The sequence below is a fragment of the Aphelocoma coerulescens genome, chromosome 24, assembly GCF_041296385.1.
Source record: "Aphelocoma coerulescens isolate FSJ_1873_10779 chromosome 24, UR_Acoe_1.0, whole genome shotgun sequence".
Taxonomy (NCBI): domain Eukaryota; kingdom Metazoa; phylum Chordata; class Aves; order Passeriformes; family Corvidae; genus Aphelocoma; species Aphelocoma coerulescens.
In genome coordinates this window covers 1,745,911-1,769,060 of record NC_091037.1, presented here as the reverse complement: position 1 = coordinate 1,769,060, position 23,150 = coordinate 1,745,911, and the positions used below count along the sequence as shown (strand labels likewise).

General features: G+C 45.9%; 4 protein-coding genes across 7 annotated transcripts; 3 read left to right on the top strand and 1 right to left on the bottom strand.

The window, feature by feature from the left end:
* Positions 1–656: 656 nt before the first annotated feature.
* NKAPD1 (NKAP domain containing 1) lies at positions 657–4,444 on the top strand. The gene is made up of 5 exons (XM_068994873.1): positions 657–816; positions 1,899–1,999; positions 2,196–2,351; positions 2,725–2,778; positions 3,193–4,444. The coding sequence occupies exons 1-5, from the start codon at positions 748–750 to the stop codon at positions 3,713–3,715; spliced, it is 903 nt and encodes a 300-aa protein (XP_068850974.1). The 5' UTR covers positions 657–747; the 3' UTR covers positions 3,716–4,444.
* Positions 4,445–5,083: 639 nt separating this feature from the next.
* Positions 5,084–8,452, top strand: SDHD (succinate dehydrogenase complex subunit D). Its single transcript, XM_068994610.1, has 4 exons — positions 5,084–5,175; positions 5,299–5,403; positions 6,468–6,612; positions 7,815–8,452. Exons 1-4 carry the CDS (start codon positions 5,130–5,132, stop codon positions 7,978–7,980), a joined length of 462 nt encoding a protein of 153 aa, XP_068850711.1. The 5' UTR covers positions 5,084–5,129; the 3' UTR covers positions 7,981–8,452.
* An 87-nt stretch (positions 8,453–8,539) lies between these two features.
* Positions 8,540–23,149, bottom strand: IL18 (interleukin 18). Of its 4 annotated transcripts, none has more exons than XM_068994605.1 (6): positions 23,071–23,149; positions 16,009–16,138; positions 12,143–12,216; positions 10,876–11,013; positions 9,991–10,136; positions 8,540–9,866 (listed from the first exon to the last, which is right to left on the bottom strand). In XM_068994605.1, the coding sequence occupies exons 3-6, from the start codon at positions 12,207–12,209 to the stop codon at positions 9,621–9,623; spliced, it is 597 nt and encodes a 198-aa protein (XP_068850706.1). In that variant the 5' UTR covers positions 12,210–12,216; positions 16,009–16,138; positions 23,071–23,149; the 3' UTR covers positions 8,540–9,620. The 4 variants fall into 4 exon arrangements, with proteins under 4 accessions (XP_068850706.1, XP_068850707.1, XP_068850708.1 ...); XM_068994606.1 differs by lacking the exon at positions 23,071–23,149 and adding an exon at positions 22,409–22,491; XM_068994607.1 differs by lacking the exon at positions 23,071–23,149 and adding an exon at positions 16,708–16,826.
* TEX12 (testis expressed 12) lies at positions 16,840–18,756 on the top strand. Its single transcript, XM_068994611.1, has 4 exons — positions 16,840–17,003; positions 17,502–17,607; positions 17,708–17,759; positions 18,023–18,756. Exons 1-4 carry the CDS (start codon positions 16,947–16,949, stop codon positions 18,165–18,167), a joined length of 360 nt encoding a protein of 119 aa, XP_068850712.1. The 5' UTR covers positions 16,840–16,946; the 3' UTR covers positions 18,168–18,756.
* Position 23,150: the final 1 nt, after the last annotated feature.

The following is a 23,150-nucleotide window of genomic DNA, read 5'->3' as shown; positions in this document are numbered from 1 at the left end:
AGTGACCCCTCCCTGGACAGGGCTGCTGTCCCGACTGGAAATCTCCTCTATCGGGGGCCCCTCTGTTCCAAAACTTCAAGAAGTTTCAGTCATTTTCCCCAAGCCGTGTTTCTGCAGAAGTGGCTCATGGTAACTTTGCTAAATACTGGCTAAGAACAGTATCCATGCTTAAGGAAAGCAATTAATTAAAAGGTAATTAAAACTATTAATTAAATTTTAAATAAGACTTGAAATTTAATTAATACTTATTACAAAAGGTTCTATTGAAACGGTTAAAATTGGATTTAAACCATTACTTAAAATTTTATTAGTTAAGTAATTGATTAAAACTATTAACAAGTTATATAGTTTCCAGCATTACCCAACCTCAATGTTTCTGGGAATTTTTGCCGTTTGTCTGGGGATTTTTTTTTTCCCCAACACACAGGACTCCAGGCGGTCCCAGTGACGGGGAGCGGCGCGGGGGCAGCGCGGGCAGAGGCCGGGGCTGGATGCGGTGCCGGGCCCGGCGGTACCGGCTCGGTTCGGGTCAGCTGAGGCCGCCCGGAGCCCCGCGGCCCTCACGGCCCTCACGGCGCTGGCGGCCATGGCGGCCCCGTTGCCCGGGAGACGGCGCCGGAAGCGGCGCGCGCGCGGCCCCGCGCGTTTCCGCGTCCCTCGCCCGGCCCGGCCCGGCCCGGCCCCGCCGCCGCCAAACAAACACCGCCGGCACCGCGCCCGGCCCGGGCCCGCTGCAGCGCCCGCAGCATGTCCCGGGTGCCCGTGGGGAAGGTGCTGCTGCGCAACGTCATCCGCCACACCGGAGCGCACAACAAGGTGAGGCCCGCGCCGCCCGCGCCTCGCGGGGCCTGCGGGGCTGAGCGGGGCGGCCCCGGGTGCGGGGACATTGTGGGAGTGTGGGGACATCCCCGGGGTGCAGGGGACATCCCCGGGGTGCAGGGGACATCCCGGGGTGCGGGGACGTCCCCGGGTGCGGGGACATTGTGGGGGCGCGGGGACATCCCGGCGTGCAGGGACATCTCGGTGTGCGGGGACATCCCCGGGGTGCAGGGGACATCCCCGGGTGCGGGGACATCTCGGTGTGCGGGGACATCTCGGTGTGCGGGGACATCCCGGGGTGCGGGGGCATCGTGAGGGTGCTGGGACAGCCCGGTGGTGCCACACAGCCATGGGGGAACATCCCGGTGGTGCGGGGACATCCCGGGGCTACAGCACGCCCTGGGGTGCGGGGACGTCCCGGTGGTGGTCCTGGTACATCCCGGTGTGCGGGGACATCCCGGTGGTGCCAGCCGGTGAGGGGGGAACATCTCGGGGGTGCGGGACAGGCTTCGTGCCCCGCTGCTGATGCGGGAGAGGAGAGCGGGAGTGTTTGGCAGAAAGAGAAGGAGCTTGGTGAATCGGCCACATCGACATCCTCAGTGTCACTTTCGGTATAACGCTGTTTGTGTCGACTTCAGTTTAACCTCGTTCCGGTTTCCCCGAGTTTCAGTTTAACCTCGTTTTTCTTGAGTTCTCACCGCGGTGAGGGAATGTGTCTATATTTACTTTTAAAGTAATAAATCTTTAATAGATCTTAATTTCTTTGTTGCACTGTGTATGTGCTTTTAATTGCACGAAACAATTTGAACTTTTTGTGCACAGGCAGGATTTTAGTGCAAGATTAAGCAACTCCATTAAGTTTTGGAAACTACTTCATGAATCCCTGCTATAATTCAGCAGGTCTAACCACCACCAGGAGATTCTCCTTTTGGACACAGATATGTGTAAATAATCCTCTGTTTGGGGATGGAAAGGTGGCTGTGAGTTTTCCTAGCAGGAGCGTTGAGACTGGAGCTCATGTGCTGCATGATTGTGAATTTTCCCTGATGGTAAAGTTGTTTCCCTTCTGTGACTTTCAGCTTCAGGAAGAGACAGAAATGTGGAAAATAAGGGAGTGGGAGAAGCAGACAGAAGAGACTTACTGGAAAAGGCAGAGCAGAATGCTGTCAGACACCTCCAGGTGAGACACATTACAGAAATACTTATTTTCTCCTCAGTGAGTCCCAGGAAAGAGCTCAGGCCCCTGCTTAAGCCTGACCATTTACGTGTTCATTTAGGTGTAAAATCTCCAAGGTACCATTAATTAGGTGGGGTTCAGTGGGGCTCTGGGGGTGGGAGGTGTTTGCCCATCTGAAGGAGCTGTTCCCTCTCTGCAGCAGCCGGATGCGCAGCGATGGCTTCGATGAGGAGGGACACAGGGCAGACTGGAAAACCAGGAACCCACAGTTCCTTGACCTGGTGGAAGATGATCTCCTCAGGGCCAGATCCTGGAATAAAAAGCTGTACGAATGTGAAGCCAACATGCCAGACAGGTCTGTGGGGGAATTCATGTGCTGTGGTTGTAATTAAAACATCTTTTTTGGAGCCTTGTACCAAAAAACTACACATTTCTGTTCAGTGGAGTTTCAGTAAGCAGCAAAAGCCCAGCCCTAAGCTTAATATTTATTACTCTGCCCCCTAAGCTTAAAAAATCTCAGGAAACACAAGTCCAGGGTTGTTTTAAAGAAATCTGTGTTGTAGTCTGAGAGCATAAGGTGTGTTTAAATAGTACCAACCAAATCAGTCCTATTTCCTTCCTCCCTGAATCTGAACTCAGATTCATTCTGTGGCTCTGGCTTTTCAGAGATGGATTTTTGTCCTCAAACACATTGTCTGTTTTTAATGGATGCTTCTGATTTCTTACAGGTGGGGGCACAGTGGATATAAAGAGTTGTACCCTGAAGAATTTGACACAGACAGGTAGGCAGACAGACTTGCTGATGGATCCAGAACCTGCCTTCTGCAGGGACAAGTTCTGCAGGGAATTTTACAAACTGAGTTTCAAATTTTGAATAGAGATCGGCCTTGAATGCAAAGCTTTACTGTTACATGAAAAAAGGTCAAATCCATTAATGTGGTGTGAGTCTTAGGAGAATCTTTTGTAGTAATTAAGATACTCAGGTTGAGCTGGAGTTACCAAAATCTGTGAATCTGGGAGGTAAATAAATTCTTGCAGTACCCTGGAGAGTGGAAAAATAAGATTTTAAGACAGAATTAATTATTTTTAACCTACACCCAGCAGAATCACCAATATGTTTCAGGCTTTCAGATTGGATATAAATGAGTTTCATCACTCAGTGGCTTTCAGTTCAGCTCCTCCTGTTCTTTTTCCAGTGATCAGCAAGAAGATGAGCAAAATGCTGTCAATGGGAAGAAGAGATCCCACCTGGGGAAGCAAACAGCCCGTGAGTCCCACAAAAGGAAAAAAACCAAGAAATCCCACAAGAAGAAGCAAAAAAAGCGCTCTCACAAAAAGAGGAAGAAAAAGAAAAAGGAGCAGGGGAGAACTTCCACAGATTCCTCCCGGGTGGAGAGCGAGGGCTCGGGAGAGGAGACTCCGAGCACCTGGAAAGGAAAACACAAGCGCAAGAAAAAGCCCAGGAAAGTGCCTGCCAAGGAACCTACCTCTTCTTCTGGGCAGGAGAGTGACTTTTCCCATGCAAGCAGCTCCAGCACCAGCAGCTCTGAGGACACTGAATCCGAGGGGAAGAAGGAGAAGCGGCCCCCAAGAAAGAGAAAGAAGTGTCCCAGCTCCGTGCCCGAGAGGCAGAGTGAAGTGCCGGAGAAGAGGAGCAAGAGGAAGAACTGGAAGGTGGCGGGGGATGAAAAATCTGAGGACAGCTCTGATGAGGACTGAGGGGTCTGGGTGCAGCTCAGACCAGGGGGGAGGACAGAGGCAGGTCTTTGTCACTCAGCACTGCCCCACTGCTCCAACACTGGTTTACACACACCCTGCCAGCCCACAGGGAGCACTGAGCCTGGGCAGCCTGGCTGCCCGTGGACTCACCAGGCAGCAGTGCAGGACAGCACCTACCTGTCCCGCAGGTGGGCTCGTCCTGCCAGCCTCAGATTCTTTGGCTGTGATCAGGTTGTTTTTTTCTTAAATTATGTTTGAACAGATTGCTCTTTCGGCTCACCAAAACAATGGCCAGTAGGAGAGAGGACAGGCTGATAAATCAGGCTGATAACAGAGCAAATGTCACTGTAACCCCACGGTAGTTTTGTCTTCCCATCCTCCATCAAAAGCAGAGCTGTGGGGGAAGGCACAGGGTCAGCTGGACACAGAGGGGAGCTGAGGGAATATTCTCATTCCAGCTGAAGGTGCAGTGACTTCTTTAATGGTGAAAAAAGCCACCAGTGCATTTGCTTGGTTTAGACTCCTGTCCAGAGCCTGCTGTGGGCTGGCCACCGTGTCTACCTTCCTTCATTCTTTTTGGGGATGCTGAAACCATTTGTGCTGACAGAGAGGCCTTGGTGGGTGTTGTGTCCTGTCTCTGCTCTGCCCAGTGTGTTACTGGAGAAACTGGTACCAGGCCGTTCTCCCTGCAGCGAACAGCCAAGCCTTTTAATAAAATAAATAAATCCAGATGTGTTTGATGCTTTTGTCATTGTTCTGGAGCAAAGCCCGGGGACAGAGCACAGGACTGGGAGTCTGGGTGGTGCCTGTGTTCTCTGCTGTGTTTGTGCCTGGTCTCACTTGCAGGAGATGAAATCAAGGCACTGGGGAAATGTGTGGGGTGATTGTTGTGTGCTGGACAAGCACAAAACAACGTCAGCGGCCATAAATCCTCACTCCAAGCCCTGAGTGCTGGTCCTTTTTACACTTCAAGTGGAAAGAAAAATTGGACGTTCACGGAGGTGTTTATTGTGTGTACAAATGTGTTTTATTAGTGAACACACAAGTGTGGAGCACCTGGGTCTGCTGCGGGTGTTGTGGCTTTTAAGGCAGAATTACAGAGCTAGAGAATGTTTGGGCTGGAAGGGAATTTAGAGATACAGAGATATATATGGGCAGGACACCTTCCACCGGGCTGCTCCAACCTGCCCGTGGGCACTTCCAAGCAGCCACAGCTTCTCTGGCCAACCCGTGCCAGGGCCTGCCCACGCTCACAGGGAAGGATTCCTTCCCAAAATCCCATCTAACGCTGTCCCCGGCAGTTGACAGCGGCCCCGGGGAGCTTCGCGGCCGCTGTCCCCGGGCCGGGCCGCGGTCCCGGAGGCGGAAGCTCGGGCGGCGTTTCCGCGTCCGGCGCGGTGCCCTTGGAGCTGAGATGGCGCTGGCGCTGCTGCGGGCGCGGCCCCGCGGGGCCGCCCTGGGTGAGTGAGACCGGGGGCACGGGGCGGGCCGGGACCTCGGGGGGTGCGGGGCCCCGGGGACTGCGGGACTCCCGGAGGGTGCGGGCCCCCCGCGCTCACGCCGCGCCCCCGGTGTCCCCGCAGCTCTCCTCGGCTCGGCCCTGCTCCGCCGCCCCGCCGCGCTCGGTGCCGCCGTCGCTCGCTGCGCTCCGGCCCGCGACAGCCACGGCCCGCCCCGCCAGGGACACGGTACGGCCTTGTCTGTGTCAGTCTGTGTCAGTCTGTGTGTTTGTGTGCGTGGGTCTCGTTTTACCGCGGTCAGGAGAACTTCCTCGCCCAGGCAAACCGCTTTTCCCATCCCTGGAACTGCTCAAGGTCACGCTGGATGGAGCTCCGAGCACCCGCGTCTACTGCAAGGCATCCTGCCCTTGGCAGGGGGTTGGGATTAGATGATCTTTAAGGTGTGCTCCAAGTCCTAAATACTCCGTGATTCTTTCAAGAATGGGTCGTAAAGGAGCAGATTTTGGCTTGGGTCCTCCAAGGGACCAACAGCGGTGCCGGGATAAAGGACAGAGGTGATGGAGGTGGAATCCAATGGCCATAGAGGGACTTGAGAACAAGATGAACTTTAAGGTGTCTCCCATCCCAAACCAGGCTGTGAGTCTATAATTTCTCTGGACCACTTAGGAGATTTTAAGCAGCAGCTGTAACAAAGAGCAGAAGAGATTTGCACATAGTACAGTGGTTTTTTCTTGGTGTCTTCTTGGGTGATGTAGCATTATGGGTGTTACCAGCAAAGGAAAAAATAATCCCAAATGCCCATCGATTTAAGGGAAAAGTTGTGAAATGCTGAGCGTTGTTGGATAGGGCAGTAACTGTGCAGAGATGTTACTTGTGATAAATAATCCTGCTGTCATGGTGTCTCAGGCTGTGAGGAGTGTGTGTACCCTCACCTTCAGCAGCACTGTTACCAGGTAATAGCACTTCAATTTGCACTTTGACCAAGTCCAAACTTCAGGTCCTTTGCTTTCCTTATCCTGTCACTTCTTAAATTTCTTTTCTCCTTGCGAAAACAAAGGAAAACATTTGCATTTTGGTTCAGGTGGTATCTGTGTGTTAGTTGAGCACTTTGGGGGTGTTGCATTGATAATTTCACAGAGCCAGTTCTTGATGTTTTCAGCCTGGGCTGATGCTCGCATTGTGTTTCCAAGTATTGCCTCTGCTGGGTTTTGGTTTGCAGACTGCCCACATCTCAGAGCCATCCCTCCAGCCTTTGGCAGAGGGGCTTTTCCCTGAGAATGTTTCTCCTGCAGGCACTTCCAAGGCTGCGTCTTTGCACTGGACAGGGGAGAGAGCAGTCAGTGTGCTGCTGCTGGGGCTGCTCCCTGCCGCCTACCTGTGTCCCGGACCAGCCGTGGACTATTCCCTGGCTGCAGCCCTCACCCTCCATGGCCACTGGTAAGCACAGCAGGGCTGAACTCACAGGAAAAAAGGTTTGGTGGCTCCGAACCCCATCCTGATCTACTGTAAAACACCTGGAAAAAGTCCTTGGTCTCCAAGTTCTGTGACAATTGTGATCTTTGACTAGAGTGGTCGTACTTTGGTCTTCCTTTCTCACACCGTTCTCCCAGTCAGAAAAGGAATCCATAAAAACTCTCTGGTATCTTAACCTTGGGAGTACTTCCTTGCCCCTGGATGTGCAGAATCCTGGATGTTTTTAACCTGTGGAAGAGCCAGTGGTGTGCGAACAGAGGGAACAGGAAGAGGACAGATCTGTATAAAAATAATACAGAAATACTCTTCCTCTAAAGCTCTGTGCACTGGCTTTGTGCATCTCAGTGCTGGTGAGGTTCTGCATAATAAAGAGCTCACAGCAAAGATTCCACTAAGGAGACCTGGATGATTATTTCCTTGATTCCTGGGAAGTGGATCTTTGCTCAGTGTTGTTCTGCTGTGATCCTTAATGAGAGCAGGGACAGGACTAATTAGGAGTGGATCCAGCTGCATGGTTGGCCAGACTGGCAGCATCCACCTTCTTGAGGTGATCCTGGTTTGGGAATTCCTTGCCACAAGGGAAAATCAGGTTTTTGTGGTACTGTGGGGGTGCCAGGCTTTCTTAAACCTCAGTTTTGCCCTTAGAAATTTGTGCCTTGCTCTGACAAGCATCCTGTGTCTTGTGTTGCTGGATAGTTCAAATCTGGACAGGATTTCACTTCCAGATGTAGAAAAACCCCAAAATACGCTATTTTTTTTGGTTGCCACTCTTCTAATCTAAATGCATACCCAGGAGCCTTCTGTGTCTTTGTGACAATGGCTGGTCCCAGATACTTCCTTGGGTTTTCCTCTTCTTTCAGTCCTTGCAAGTCAGATAAGAAGGCAGATTCCAAGGATTCTGTTGTCTGGGGAGCTGTGGTCAGCCCTTGGTTTCCTCAAGAAAACTCTGAGCCAATCAGTGTATTTTTAATAGAACGTGTGGAATGTTCTGTTTTGTTTTTGAAATGGATGCACCCTGAGTGGGAACTGAGCATTCTTCAGGAAAGGCTGATGGCAGCAGGTGAAAAAAAAAGCAACATTTGTGGCATCTTGGTAGAACGGTGCCACAAAGTGGATGGATTTCAGTGCATGATCTTTACTGATTTGAGCTTTTCTCTCTTGTTTAGGGGTCTGGGCCAGGTAATAACTGATTATGTGCATGGAGACATCCCCATTAAAGTGGCCAACACGGGGCTGTACATTCTGTCCGCCCTCACCTTCGCCGGCCTCTGCCACTTCAACTACCAGGACGTGGGGATCTGCAAGGCTGTGGCCATGCTCTGGAGCCTCTGACGTGTCCCCAGCCCTGACACACACGATTGTCCTCTGCTGCCTCTGCTTCATCAGCTTGTGACCAGCATAATGCACAACAAAGGAATAGCCAAGGGTCCCTAGTGAGAGCAGCCTGCAGTGGGCTCAGAGCTAGTTTAGAATATATAGAGAGAAAAAACAGATTTAACTGGGAGATGTCCAGTGAGAGCAAGTGGATTCAAGCTGCACTGTAAATTGGGGTGAAGTAATTACACCAGTGACAGACTGGCATAGCTAAAGGGAACTCTCCTTGTAATACCAGCTTTAATGAGTGTTTTTTTCTAAGTGTTGGTTGGTTTCCTTTTCTGTAAAACAAGCTTGGCTTGTGGAAAACTGAACTGCTGCTTCTGATGTCAGTGTGTAAGGCAGACCCTGCAACTCTTTGGACCCTGGGAGTTGATGTAGAAAAGGGAATACTTTTTTCTTAATCCATGCAATAAAGAATTTACAGAAATTGTGTGTGTGCTTCTGAACCATTTTTACTGCTTTTGGGTTGCCTAAAATGCTTTCTCTGCAGATAGGTTTGCTCTGCCTTACTTCATTTGGCTATTATAAAACAAAGAATATTTGTATGAATTAATCCTTAAAGCTGACTTAGACTTAATACAAGAATAATTAATGTCCATGAGAAAATACAACAAGAATTGACCTAGAATAAAAATACTTTTGCAGATTGACTTTTAGGAGCGTTTGACTTTCAAGGTTTTTATGTTCATCTGCAACACTTTTTTGAGGTTTATTTTCTAAATACTCTGGTCTGTGTTGTCTTGTGTGACTGAAGAGACAACAAACACGAGGCTGAGGTAACGTTCTGTTCTTTTAGGGTATTTTAGAGGGGAACTGAGATTGTGGTTTTTAACTTTATGCTTCATCCTGTCTGACTTTCACAGTGCTAAGGAGTGGATTAACTCTTTTCACATTCTAATGGTACTTTTGTGGCACTATTAATAGTGAGAGGAAGAGAATTTGTGTTACCATCAGTGATTATGCAATGACCAGAACGACCAAGTTGCTGTTTGGATTCTAAAAGACTTTCTGGTTATTTTTTTTTTAATATGGATTTGGAAATTTTATTTATTTATTAGCAAAAGCAGGTAGCTGGCCAATTTTTTGTTAGTGTTGTGGTCAGAATGGAGCTGTGGTGTGGTTTAAACACCAACATTTGTTATTTTGTCCCAGGGAGGAGGAGGGTGCAGATGGGTGAGTCATGAGAAAGTCCCTCTGGGCGAGCTGAGGGTCTCTCATGGGAAGTGTCTGAGATTTCCTCACACGAGATGCAGCTGTAGGTGGTGTTTAAGCTACTTGTGTGAGAAATAATTACCTGAGAGTTCTGGGAATGTAAAAGTCCAAACCTAATTCAAAAGCTGTTTGGTCAACAGGCATTAGAGATTTTAGGGATCAAATTCTACAGGACTCTATAGATACGGACATTCTCATTTCTTCAGTGTGTAGTTCTCCTATCTGACTGGAAAACATTCTTCTGCTTCTTTTTGCCAAGAAATTGCATTTATTTTTTTAGTAAGTACTGACAGTAGTTAAAACTTACTTGTTTTAGATAAAGAAAGACTGAAGTTTCTTGTATAAAAAACAAGCTGTATTTTAAAACTGTTGGAAGCGCTCCATCATAGGTTGTGATTTTCATTCTGACTGAAGTTAGATAAACTTATCTTCATGGTTTCATCCACTTCATCTTTTGACAGTTTCTTTAGGGTTAATTTTCTCAAGCAGCCTTCTTCCTCAAAGGCCAAGAACATTCCTTTTTCCATTGAGTATTCAAACTTAAAAGCTTTGGAGGAGCAAGATGTAAAGGTCTTTTTGAAGAAGATGATGTTGCTTTCACCGGGAATTTCTTTGGGAACGTCTCCTTCCTGAGGAAGAAGAAAGGGAACAGGTTAATCCCAGCACAAGCCTTGACCAGTTTTATTCCAGCTCTGAGTTGTTAATTCTGCCTGTTGGTTTTGTACAGATGAGGAGAGGGAAGCAGATCCTTACCTTGAATCTAACAATCATTTCCCCACATTCCCTCTCACAACACATGTAGTAACTTTTGTCTTCCACTTGGACACTGAAGGCCACGGGCATCCCTGCTAAGGGCGTGGTGGTTTTGTAGCAGTGGATGCTGAAGTGCATCCCTTTGCCTGGAAATAAATTGATTATTATTGACAATCTGCTTAAAGGGAGCTGCAACAATTGAGCTCAGTTATGTTTTACCATTCCACTGGCAACTGGCTGTTTTTCCAGGATATTCTTCCTGGCAGAAGAGCCAGAATTTTTATGGCTTCTGGTTGTACTTTGTGCAGACAGGCAATACTAAAGCAGGTGAGGTCACCAGGCAGTGTGGGGAGGGTGTCACATCCTTTTGTGTGCATGCAGAAAGTGAGACTGGGAAGTGGAAGTGGCCATCTGTAAGTCAGATCATGGTTGGATATAAGCCGGAAATAAATATGGTCAATAAATAGAGCTGTAAATAAATCGCTGAAGCAAAAAGTCAAAGCCAAAACTGTAAGTTTATAGCTAATACTATTAGAAGAAAGTAAGACCTTTCAGTGTCAATGCATTGTTTAAATTTTAGGGGTATTTTTGCAATCTAACATTAAAAAAATGGTGAATTAGGAATTTTGTGATCAGAGCCAAGCAAAAATCTTAACAGCCCTTTTTCATTATGGGACATCCTGCAGGCTTTGATCTAACCCAGAAATCTCCATCACCAATGCCCAAGACACAGAATTTCACTCTGTTAGCTTAGTTTTATTCTTGAAAATGAAGTTTTTGAGTCATTACTCTCAGTCCCATCTGAGAGTGGATGATTACAAAGAACAAAACCACCTCTAGGATAAAGCAGCAGAGCAGTGGTGATGGTTTATATCTGGAAATTACCAGATTGCATCTCCTGGTCAGTCACATCCTCAAAGGCTGCCACGTTCAGGTCTGGGCGCACCACGAGCAGTTGGCTGTTCACATTCCTCAGCACTCGGTGCAGAATCTTTTCCTTGCAGAGGGCATCACACTCCAGCTCTGCAGGAATAACAGTAAAAAATAAACCTTACTATTTTAGCTGTTGTCTCCTCAGATCTTGATAGTTTGCTGCCAGGTTAATCTTGTCATTGCAGATGTCACGTGAAAGGAGTTCTTAGAATGACATCAAACAAAAGGAAGGCCAAATCATCTTTTACACCTCTGCTTGAAGCAAATTTTCTAGAATATGGAAATTTATTTATATAAAGCAAGAGAAGCTGCTGTTTGTTAATGAGAATTCGGAAGCATCAGTTCTCTTTTGCCCAGCAATTAAATTGCATTGAAAGGTGCTGCAGGGAAGCCAATACTGCATACCTTGGGAGGAATTAAAGCAACATCAGCATCAGAAGGAGCAGGTGAGCTGTAGCTCTGGTTTTTTGCAGCCACTCTCAGTTTGAAACTTGTCCTCTCTGGGTTAGTGAGTGTGGCCATGTTCATGTGAAATGGGTAACAAAGTAATAAAAGATGAGCACTCAGCTTACCATCATCATCTTGGTTCCAAGTGAGCAGTGGAAAAAAAAAGGAAAGAAAAAACAACATTAAGCTCTGCCCCCACAAAAGAAAGGGCTTTTACCCAGGCAAGGCTGGAAGCCAGGCAGCCACCTACATGTTCCCACAGCCCAGTGCCACCAAGGCCGAGCTGCTGTCACTGCAGGCAGGGTTTATTTGTGAACAAAACAAATGAAACCCCAGTCATTTGAGAACTGGAGTCACCACCAAACCAGAGGTATGCAACATGCTTTTTTAGGGTTATTTAAGGGTGAGAAGGTCACTCTAAGCCTAAAACAAAGGAATAATTGCATGCAAATTTTTGGTTTTATCAGTGCCTTTAAGTGAGCAAAAGGACAAGAAGCAGTCATTACAAATTGCATTTAAAGAAGAAACTGTTTTCCAACTGACTTTATTCCAGATCAGAAATGACTCACTCCAAGTCCATCCTCCAGTATTCCAACTCTTCTGAGTGTCCTTTCCCGGAATTTTTTGTATGAGCAACAAATACTCCCCTGACTCAGATACTTGGCTAACAACACTTAAAACTAAAACTTACGGGAAAATTAGGTGAAATCAGACAAAGGAATTGTGTTAAATCAGGATTCAAACAGAAAAGGTTATTAAATGCTCTAATTACCGTCAAAATAGAGGCAGGAGTTTTTTCCAAGTTCTACTGCATACACCAGAATCTCTTCAGCACTCATCTTCACCCTGCCCAAAGCACAGGGAGAGAAATCAGAGTTAACCTCGATGCTCCTTACCCCATAAAGGGATAAAAGTTAAAGTCTACACAGACTGATCTTACCAGGTGCCCCTAGAAAAGCATGAGCTTCCAAAATACCCACGTTAGAACCCATTCTGACTGCCCCTAGAAAGGTCATCCCAGGTGAACAATGGGAAGGAAGATCTGGCTCTTGCACTGGGATTTTATTGTGCAATCGAAATACCTAGCTCACTTCTACAGCCTTTTCACCAGTCAAAAACAATTTATACAAAACGACTGAGCAATATCAACATAAGTAAACACACACATCCAGAGGAATTAGGGTGTGGAATTGCTGTGGCTTCCTTGTCCCTCTAGCAAAGCATCTTGAGGAATGTATTTGAGAGTGATTCTTCTCCATTTGTATTTTATGTGGTTTTTATCTAGTTGTAGCTGTGCAGAAGAGACAGCAGGCTCCTAGCAACATCTTTGTTCACAGACACGCACACCCAAGCCTTAGAAATGAGATATCACAACACTCAAACTGTGAAAGCCTCATCCGCAGCACGTTAACCATGAAGTCAAGGACTCCTCTGTTATTTTAAAGCCCAGGACAGGCACAGGCAGGACGTTTGGCAGAGCATTAAAGGAAAAAATGGCCCTTGTTTTCATGGGTAAAACGTAAAATGACTATGCTTCTTCCCTTGATCATAGAATCATAGGATCGAAAAGGTTGGGAAAGACCTCCAGGATGATCAAGCCCAACCTTGAGTAGTAAAAGATGGTTATTAGACCTTTTACCAAGGACGTCTGAAAGGAACGGCAGAAGCTCAAAGGAGTTTTTAGCTTACTGTCGGACGTGGAATGACTCAACCTGGGGGAGCCGCTGGGATGCGGGGCGGGAGCAGAGGTGGCTCACGGTGGTCCCTTGTGGCTCCTCGGGAGCTGCAGCCGGGCGCTGGCAGCCGGGAGAAGCGCAGGATGGGTGGGTGGGAGCAGAGCTGGCTCACGGGGGTCCTTTGTAGCTCCTCGGGAGTCCTTTGTGGCTCCTCGGGAGCTGCAGCCGGGCGCTGGCAGCCGGGAGAAGCGCAGCTGTGGAGTGGCGGGGTAAGGGTCGGGGCTGTCCCGAGGCCACCCCGGGTCAGTGCCCCGCCGCTGCCGGGGATGCCCCAGCCCGAGGGAAGCGAGCGCTGCCGCGGCGCTGCCGGGAGGGGCTTTTTGGCGGCTGGCGGCGGCCGAACTCGGGGCGCTTTCCCAAGATCTCTGCCTACGTCCGCACTTCTCGCGCGGCATTTCCCCTCCTCGCTGCAGGAGACAGCGCTTATGCAAATCTGGGCTTGCGAGGGTGGCTTTGTGGCGGTCGCTGTCACGCCGATGGCAGCGGGCTAGTCCTGTTGCTCCACCAGCATCTCCTCCCGGTCCACCGCGCCTCCACGGCAGTTTTGGGGCAGGTGCTGCCCGTGCCCATCCGGTTCCATTGCTCGCTCCCTTGCGGGAAGCCGCTCTGAGATGGAAATCACCGCGCGTGTTGGTTCTTGAAGGCAGCAGTGCCAAGGAATGCTGGCATGGGCTAGGAAATCTCCCCTGCCAGCCGTTTGTGCAGAAGAAGCTTCGTGGCAGGAGTTCAGCTCCTGTTTCGGGACAACGCCCCATCCCTCCGTTCCGCGCTGCCTTTGGGGAGGGTTTAAAGCAGCAAACGCTGAACTCAGTGATGGGACAGGCCCTAAAAACCAGGGAAGCGAGCTTGGGAATGAATCATTTACCAATTTGTCTCTCCATGCCTTGATTTGCTGTTTCTAACGCTCATCAGAATTACGGCGTTCAGCTCTGCAGCTCCGTGGGACAACTGAAGAGCCCCAAGTTGTGGGGACGGTAAAAACACCCCAAACCCCCAAGTCAAACCCAAACCCACGTCTCTGAGACATTCCCTCACCTGTTCACATGCTTGTTACTGCTCTTGGAGATTAAAAAAAGCACCCAAATTTCATAGGTAATGCTTTAATAGCTGTATGATAAACATGAGGATATGATTTTGAGGTTAAAAGCACATCTTTCAACCTTATTTGAAATAATACAGATAAAAACACTGTCTCTTTTACTAATAAGCCTGGATTTTGGCTGGTTTATCCTTGGGACCAGTGTATTTCAAGCAAACAAAAACTATGGGTGTGCTACAGAAATGTAGCTGCTTTCTTTAAAGTTTTTGAAAGGAACTAACAAAATCGATTCAAAAGAAACCTAAAAAGCAGAATTCAGCAGCAGACTAAACCCTCCTGTTTCCAACAAACAAAGAAAAACACGTCTTTTGTAACATGTTTTCAGATAAGAATATATATTCCTATTTATAGACTCGCTGACTGCATTCCAGCAGGACATAAAAAATATATTTGTATCTTTCTAAATTGAACTGACTTCTGTTCCTGGCCACCCATTTCTATATATTTTCCCAGTATCCATTTTGTAACAAATAGTTCCTCCTGCAAGCAGGATCAAAATGCCTCTTGGTCTTTTCCAGCTCAAATAATCAGCACCAGCCTTTTAAGTTTCTACCTCTGAGTAAATTTCTTCAGCTTCAAAATAATATTCACAACTCTTTTCATCACTCCAACTGACTTCTAAAATCTTTTAATTTGGGCACCAGAGCTTTGTTCAGGAGAGTTCCCCATCTGGGTTATTCTTGTTCCCAGATTCTTTGCATTTCACTGCCAAAAAAAAAATTCTTTAAAAAAAATTAATGCTGTACTAATAATTTATCATTTAAGTGTAAATATACATTCAGATCATTATTTACTTTGTATTAGCTGTTGGCACTAATATTTTTGGCCTATTCCATACAAAAACTAACAGGAAGGAGGACTTGGTCTTTCATGTCAGCCTTTTGAGAGCTTTAAGATTCAATTAGTTCATTGAACACATTGAAAAAAAGGCATTTCCTTCTCTTTTGTGCACATATTTGCATTTTTCTGGACCAGACTCTAACACATACAATAGCTTCTGTGATAAAGGTTAAACTTTCATTTCTCCTGGAATTTAGTATCTCCAATCTCAAAGGAACTGCAACTACTTTTAGAGTAATGGCTTAAATAACTTTGCTCCGATTTTAAAGGAACTGGAACTCCAGTAAGAGTAAACTCTCACCCCTTGGATAATTTTCTTGTAATGTTATTTTTAGTCTGAGCTTTATCCATAGACTAGCATATCCATAAGATAATAGAAATGAAAATTCAGATGTTTAATTTGTTTTAATTCAGGTGGTCTGTTAATAAAAATATCTTAACCTACTAACGGTGACCCAATTAAGTAAACACCTTAAGAACATTTTCCTAACATATTCTGTCATATCTGTTTCTTAATGTTTAGATCATATTGCTAATAACATAAATATCTATAAAATAAATATTTGAGAACTAAATGGAGCAGGCCATGGCAGCTTATTAAAAGTTGTTTCTATTTTGGGGAAGTATTTAGTTCTTGTTCTTTCAGCAGTTTGATTTCTCATGCTGAGGTTTTAAATTTCAGAGTCTATTTGGATAATATACATGAGATTAAGATCCCTTCTACTCTTAAAAACAAAAAAATAAAGATAAAAGGAAAAAAAAAAAAAGAAACTAAACCAGACCAGTGACAAAATTTACATACCCTAACATACATCACATACCCTAACATAAATCACATACAATAAAATAACATAGCCTAACATGAATCCTTAACATAACGCAGCACAACCTTAACATAACTTCAGATCTTGCAATTACTTATTTCACCATAGGGGACAATGCCAGGATTTAGGAAAGCAGTACCTTGAAATGGTGTTTAATCTCTTTGGATGCTGAAAGTTCTCTCCTGAATGTTGTGCCCTGTTCGTTTCTCTTGCAAAGGAGCCAAGGGGTGACTCAGTCGCTTCTTGGTGAACTCAAATACCATTTTTACCTACAGAAGTGAAACACAGCCTCAGGAAAATACCATTTTATTCTCCATTCTTTAGAGAGAGAGAGAAAAAAAAAAAAAGGTCTTGGCAGTTGAGTATTTTGGTGACGTTACTCATTTTAGGGCTGTTACTCATTTTAGCGCCTGCTCTCTCAGATTGCACTTATTTATGGCTCGTATTTTGAGGTGGACCCATGGAGCGTGAAACGCATTCCAGGGATTTCGCTTAGAAAGTGAAATTTGACGGGAAAGGTTTGAGGAACTGTTTGAAGCTTTAACAGAACCGCCCGGAGCGGAGCCGCTCCCTCGGCCCTCAGGGGGCACCTGGGGCCGGTCCTGGTGCTGCCACCCGATCTCGGACAGGGCTCCGGGGGTGCTGCCAGCCCTGAGGGGAGCGGGTGTCCCTTGTTTCTCGTCCCTTTTCCCTTGTCCCTTTTCCCTTTTTCCTTGTCCTTTTTTCCTTGTCCCTTTTCTCTTGTCCCCACAGTCGCAGCCCCTCACGGCCACTGCCCGCCCCGGGCCCGCCCGCCCGCCTGAGGGGAAACCGCGGGGTCGGGGTCCCTCCTGCAGACCTCGGTGCCCTCAGGGTCTGGGGAGATCAGAAAGGGATAAATCCCCTCGGATGAGCCTTTAGGCTGGCCCGGGACTCCCCGCCATTCCCCCGCCGTCTCCAGCCCGTCTGAGGTGCTGCCTGTGCCGCGAGGAGAACGCCCTTGCGGAGGAACAAATTACAGGTTTTACACGTTTTTATTTAAACATCCTCCCCAGCGTGACCGCTCAGCAAACACCGCGTGCTTTTCGTGAGGCAGCCATGGCGAGCGACGCGCAAAAAGCGGATAAAAATAGAAATAGACGCAAAAAGACGGAGGTGAGCGGTGCTGTGTGAGGGAGGACCTCCCTTCCCGTGTCCTATTCCGGACCGAAGGCACAGAGATCCACGGCACTTAAGGGAGGTTTGGGGGAACACAAATGACTTTTTCGTGTGGGGAAACCGCAGTTTCTCTGAGGGCTTGAAGCCCAACAAAATTGGTAAGCACTGGGACATATTTATGTAGAACTTCTTGAGAGCAAGCTTCTGAAGTACACCAGCTTTTACTGATATAAACACTACATGAATCAGTATATACATATAAATATGTGTGTGTATATATAAATAAAAATGTGGGTATATATACAGAGATCTCAATCTGGTACTTCCCACCCACTCCCCAAGACGCTCATGAGGCTGTGAACCCAATGCCACTTGCATCTTCTCCAAAAACACCCTCAAGATCTTTTTAAGCCTCTTCTTTCACTCAGCTAAACTCTGTGCTAAGCTTGTTTTAAGTCCTAGAACCTGTGTTTTTCTAATGTGCTCTGTTGTTAGAATGAAGCTGCAGAAATTCCTCAGTTGTCTGACAAAACAGATTTGGCTCCTTCTGAGGACTCGCAGTCCCTTTCCAACACTGAACCACTGGAAAAGGTTTTAAATGGTGATGTATTAAATTTACTGAAAGTAAGTATGGAATGACCTAATTTGATGTTGAGATTCATCCAAATGCTTAAATAAATTTTTTTTTTCTCTCTCAACAGAGATGGGCAAAGAAATTAATAACTTGTTATCAAAATATGCTGACATTATAAGGCAAGTTAAACTTTGTTCTATTTGCACAGGAATTTTTTAATTGTCTAGATAAGATGGATGGGTGGCTGCAGTTTAGGGAAATTAGCACTGAAAAGTGTCAAGCACAGATCTTGAAAGAAAAATGCTGTTTTATGTTACAACAGAGAATTAATTTGGTCAGAAATCGGGTATTCATAGAAAACCCATTTTTAAGAAAAACATAAAAATAGTGAGGAAGTTAATGGCATTAGCATTTATTTTAACTACAGATCTCTTCGCTTTAGTGCAAGAGCAGCAGTGGACTCTTCTTATGTCCAGGAACTTGATGAGACCTTAAAACAAGCCAGGGCCATAGAAAACCACTTAAAGCAGAAAAGGGAGAGGCTGAAAGAGAGAGTCACTGTCCTTGCCAGTACTCTGCAAAGCTAAATGGAGTTTATGGCAGCAATGCAGAACCAAAGTCGTGTTTGTGTATTCAAACAAACTGTGATGAGTGTTGTGATGTGTTTCTTGTATAAATATTTCCATCAGTTCAGGAAACTTCCAACAAGTTAAGTGGTTACTTAGTGTTCCAATACATAGTGTAGTGGTAGTTAGTAAAAACAAATCTGAATATCTGTTTTAAATCCTGTGACTCAAGGGATTAAGACATTAAGCCATCTGGTTTTTACTGGTTAACCCATTTAACATAGTAAAAACCATTTCTGTGAAACAGAATTTTATGATGTAAGTGGAAAATGACCTCAGATGATTTAATGTAAACCATTTCCTGGTTATGATTTGTTGGGTTTTTTTTTTCCTTTCTACTTTAAAAAATGTTTTTGTGCTAAAATCTTAGTAGAATACACTTGCAGCGTTATTCCCATTGTGCTGCAGAATGTAAACAGGTTGAAAAGATCAGCTTAGAAATAAGAGAGTTCTATAAAGAACTTTGAGAAAGCATAAAGTCTTAATTTAAAATTCATTGTAATACTGGTACGTGTGTTATGCTTCAAGGCCATGCTGATATAAAACATAATCAAAGCTTTGTTGATGTCAATAAATAAACAGATAACATGATCTGGAATTACAGTGTTCTGTTCTTTTGTTATTTGGCTACGTGAGTTGTTTGCTGATACTCACTTTGAGAACACTGAGCCCTTTTTCTTTCTTAATATTTGACTCTGTTAAAAAAAAAAAAAAAAGATGACACATGGAATGTACAAAGGATCACTTGTGCAAAGTGTGGGGCTTACGTAATGAAGAAAAGTGCTGGAGTAAGATATATTTACATCTTTACCCCAGCAGTATGCAGTGATTTCCTCTTGAAATCCTCTCAGACCTAATCCACCCTCCTTTCCCCCTTGCCTTAGCTCAAAGCCAAATGGGCTGCGTGTCACAGCGACGTGATTTAAACCAAAGAATGAGAGGAACTGGACATGTAGGGTGAGATTTAGATACCTAAAGATGCAGATATGTCCTTAGTAGGATTTTCAAAGTGCCTAAGCATGGTGTAAGCGCCTTACACACTTAGGAATTTTGGAAAATCCCATAAGGTGCCTATCTGCATCTTTAGCATCTAAAGGCTTTCCAAAGTCTCACCACTGGTCTGCATCATATTTAGCAGTCTCCTATTTTTTCCCTGATATTCTCACTCTTGGTAATACTGTTTATACAAAGAAATGGGGAAGAAAAAGAAAAGAGTTAGGAAGTAACATTTTCTAAAGTATTGTGCTGGGTGTTTCAAAAATCCACGCTCATCTGTAGTGATGACACAACCCAGAGTTTCAGAATGACGTCTGCCAAGGGTCTGAACTCAGACATTTACCCACAGTTATTTATGCAAGGCTTTGAGGAAGAGTTACACAAATTTAATTACTGAGGAATATCTGCCTGTTACCTGCATTTTAGCTGTTTGTGCTTGGGGAAATCGTGCAGCCTTTTCACATCATCTGGATTTGGATCATCTAGATTTAGTTTATGTGGCCAATATATCCAACTATTATTAAGCACCAGAACTTAGATTTTGGGATACAATAATTCCCTAAGTTCTTCTCTTAGGGGATCAAGTGTTCCTGTTGCAGCAGTTTGCTCTATTTAAAAACTTCATAAAATCCAACAAAAATTAGTAAAACTCCACTTTTAAGAACAATGAAGGACTGCTTAGTGCAGTTCAATCCAAGATATATCTTCAGAATAATGACTCGTGTTTTTCTACAGTGATTTCTTATACAGCTGGTTGTCATTCCATTTAATAACATTTAATAGAGTGGGATCTCTGGGGTAATAAGGGAAATTTAAAATCTGAGGAAATATTGAAAGTAAAGCCAGTGAGTATGGCCACAGTAACCCAGGTGAGCTTATGAACAGTGTAGTTACAATTATTAAATTTTTTAAATTACTAAGAGCAACAAAGCTTCTGGTTTTGCTGCACAAATATAGGTGAGGATATATAGATAAATAAACTAAGTAAAATGAATAAAATATGTACTTTTATAAAGTTGTGGCTTTAAAGGGTAAGTTCAGAATGTTTAAAACACCCATTGAAAATAAAGCAGCCTCTCCTCTTGTGAAGTTAAATAATATTTCAGCAATGGAAAGACATTAATCATACATTTATCTCTCCCTGTTTAAAGAGAGCTTCCCCAAATTATTTTGCTGGCCAGAAATATGGAGCACTTTTCTGTTGGCTGGTCTTTAGCGTTCCACTTAATATCTTGTTAAGATCTTGTGTTCCACTTAATACATGGACACACTCACTACATACAGTTTTCCTTCTAAAACATTAAAAACCAAAATTTTACTAGTTTCCCATTTGTCTACAACTCATCCACCCCACAAATAATGCTGCTGATTGCCTCTCTCATGGACTTCAGTGTTTATTGGGAGAAAACAAATTTTCTCATCTGACACTACAGGCTCATTCATGCTCTCCTTGAGGAGTGAGCTCCTCCTGAAACCCATCTGGCACCGGTGCCATCCCTATCCGCTTTCCAGTTTTACTGCAGGAGGTTTGGACAGAAAATTAATTGGCTTTAAAGCTGCCAAATCTGATCAGCAAAGCTCAGCCAATAACTACGTTTTCTTTTAAGCTTCTCCCTTCCTTGTTTAAGCTCCAGCCTGTAAATTAACAAGAATGTCTAAGATGACAGATCAGTAACAGAATACAAATGGATTTTTTTTAAAATCTGGAAGCACTTTAGATGAAGTTTCAACCCTCTTGGAGTCAAGGGGATCTTGACACTGAGTCTTTACATTTCTGAACTTGCTGTGAATTCCTCCACAGGCTGGAAAGTGTAAGTGATGAAAAACTCAGTTCCTCTCATTGCTCTTCTATTATCTAAAAGCTAAAAATGGGAAATAGCAGATAATGCAGAGAGTTTAGATAATCAGTGGTGAGAATTTTTCCCTGAGAAAAGGCTGATTTTGACTGTTCGCTTAAAGTGAAACTGCCTTTTAGCATAAGTGGGGGTCAGAATAGAAAAAGACCAAATCTAGTAGGTAATAGAGGTGTTTTAGGCTCAGGACATTCTATCCAGAACTCAATTTTGTTAATGCTAGACTGTTTGACCTTTGAATTGTCTTTGAAAGTGGCACTGGAAAAGAACACAGTGGGTGTTCTGCATCATCAGGGGAACAGCCAGAAAAAAAAGTGGGGGGGGGGGGCAAAGATCCATAGCTCAGTGAGCCTAAATCCCATCCTGGAGAGAGTCTGGAGAAAATTTCTTAGCTATGACTTGGATAACAATACATTTAAAAAAAAAATCCTTTATCCTTTGGAAAAATTACCAGTGGGTACAGCTTGGTGTAAGCTCATTGACACCATCCTGTGTGATATTATATAAAACAAGAGCAATCAGTGAGTAGAGACAAACAAATGAGTTAAAAAGTCGATTAATACTCTTTGTTTTCTCCTGGATCAGCCTATGTAGTATTGCATAGTGATCTGCTTCCAGCTTTGCTTATCCCAAATGATTTAGAAGCAGGACTTTAGAGAATAGAGTCTATTTTTAAAAGAGCGGCAAACTAGAAGTCACAAATGCATCAACAACGTACATTAAAAATTGATTGTAACCTCAAGAAGATGAAGGGTCGAGGGGAAATCAAGATTTCTGAAACCAGAAGTAATAAAGAGCTGAGAAAACGTGAGCTGGGGGAAAAGGTTGAAGCAGTTGGGTTTGTTGAGGGAAAGCACAATTTAAGGGAGGGCATTATGAGTTATAAAAAATACAGCAGTCAAGGGTTCGTTGGGTCTTGCAGGAAGGACAGGAAGAAATCAGATTAATTTGGAGCAGATTTAGGATGAGAATTAATCTGTCTGTGGAATGGGGTCCCTGGAGTGCCCTGCCTGCCTCTCCAGGCACAGGGCAGCTTTTAAGAGCTTCATAATGACGTGAAATCAATGTTTCATCACATTTCCAAACGCTGGCAGCTTCCTCCTGGCATCCCGAGGGAAAGGGTCTGTCCTAGGGCCGGCTCAGCTGGGAAGAGCAGAGCACGGCCCATTCTGCTGGATTTGGTGGGGGAATCTGGCGTGGCAACCAATATTCCTGAAACCTTGAGGTTCATTACGGTGCTAAGTGGCTACTCAGGTTTTGAAACAAAAGCATTTTGTATCCCAAGTATTTTCGGGAGGTGAACAAGAAGGCAAACTGAGCTAATTTCAAGGCAAGAATTTCTGAAGGAATTACCTGGGAGCCCGGCTGCTCTGAAACACAGATCCACATCCCATTCTCCCTGTCTTCCCGTCTCCCCGGCTACACCTCGAGCAGTTTTTTCCCAGTCGCGGCAGTGCCCTGGCAGTCCCGGCAGTGCCCTGGCAGTCCCGGCAATGCCCTGGCAGTCGCGGCAGTGCCCTGGCAGTGCCCTGGCAGTCGCGGCAGTGCCGTGGCAGTCCCGGCAATGCCCTGGCAATGTCCTGGCAGTCGCGGCAGTGCCCTGGCAGTCCCGGCAGTGCCCTGGCAATGCCCTGGCAGTCGCGGCAGTGCCGTGGCAGTCCCGGCAATGCCCTGGCAATGTCCTGGCAGTCGCGGCAGTGCCCTGGCAGTCCCGGCAGTGCCCTGGCAGTCGCGGCAGTGCCGTGGCAGTCCCGGCAATGCCCTGGCAGTGCCCTGGCAGTCCCGGCAGTGCCTTGGCAGTCGCGGCAGTGCCCTGGCAATGCCCTGGCAGTCCCGACAGTGCCCTGGCAGTCCCGACAGTGCCCCGACAGTGCCCTGGCAGTCCCGACAGTGCCCCGGCAGTGCCCTGGCAGTCCCGGCAATGCCCTGGCAGTCGCGGCAGTGTCCTGGCAGTCGCGGCAGTGCCCTGGCAATGCCCTGGCAGTCCCGGCAGTGCCCTGGCAGTCGCGGCTCACCTGGCCCAGGTGCAGAGCGGGTTTGGGGCCGCTGAGCGCCGCGCTGGCGGCAGGACGCGCCCCGGCCCGCGCTGCTGCGG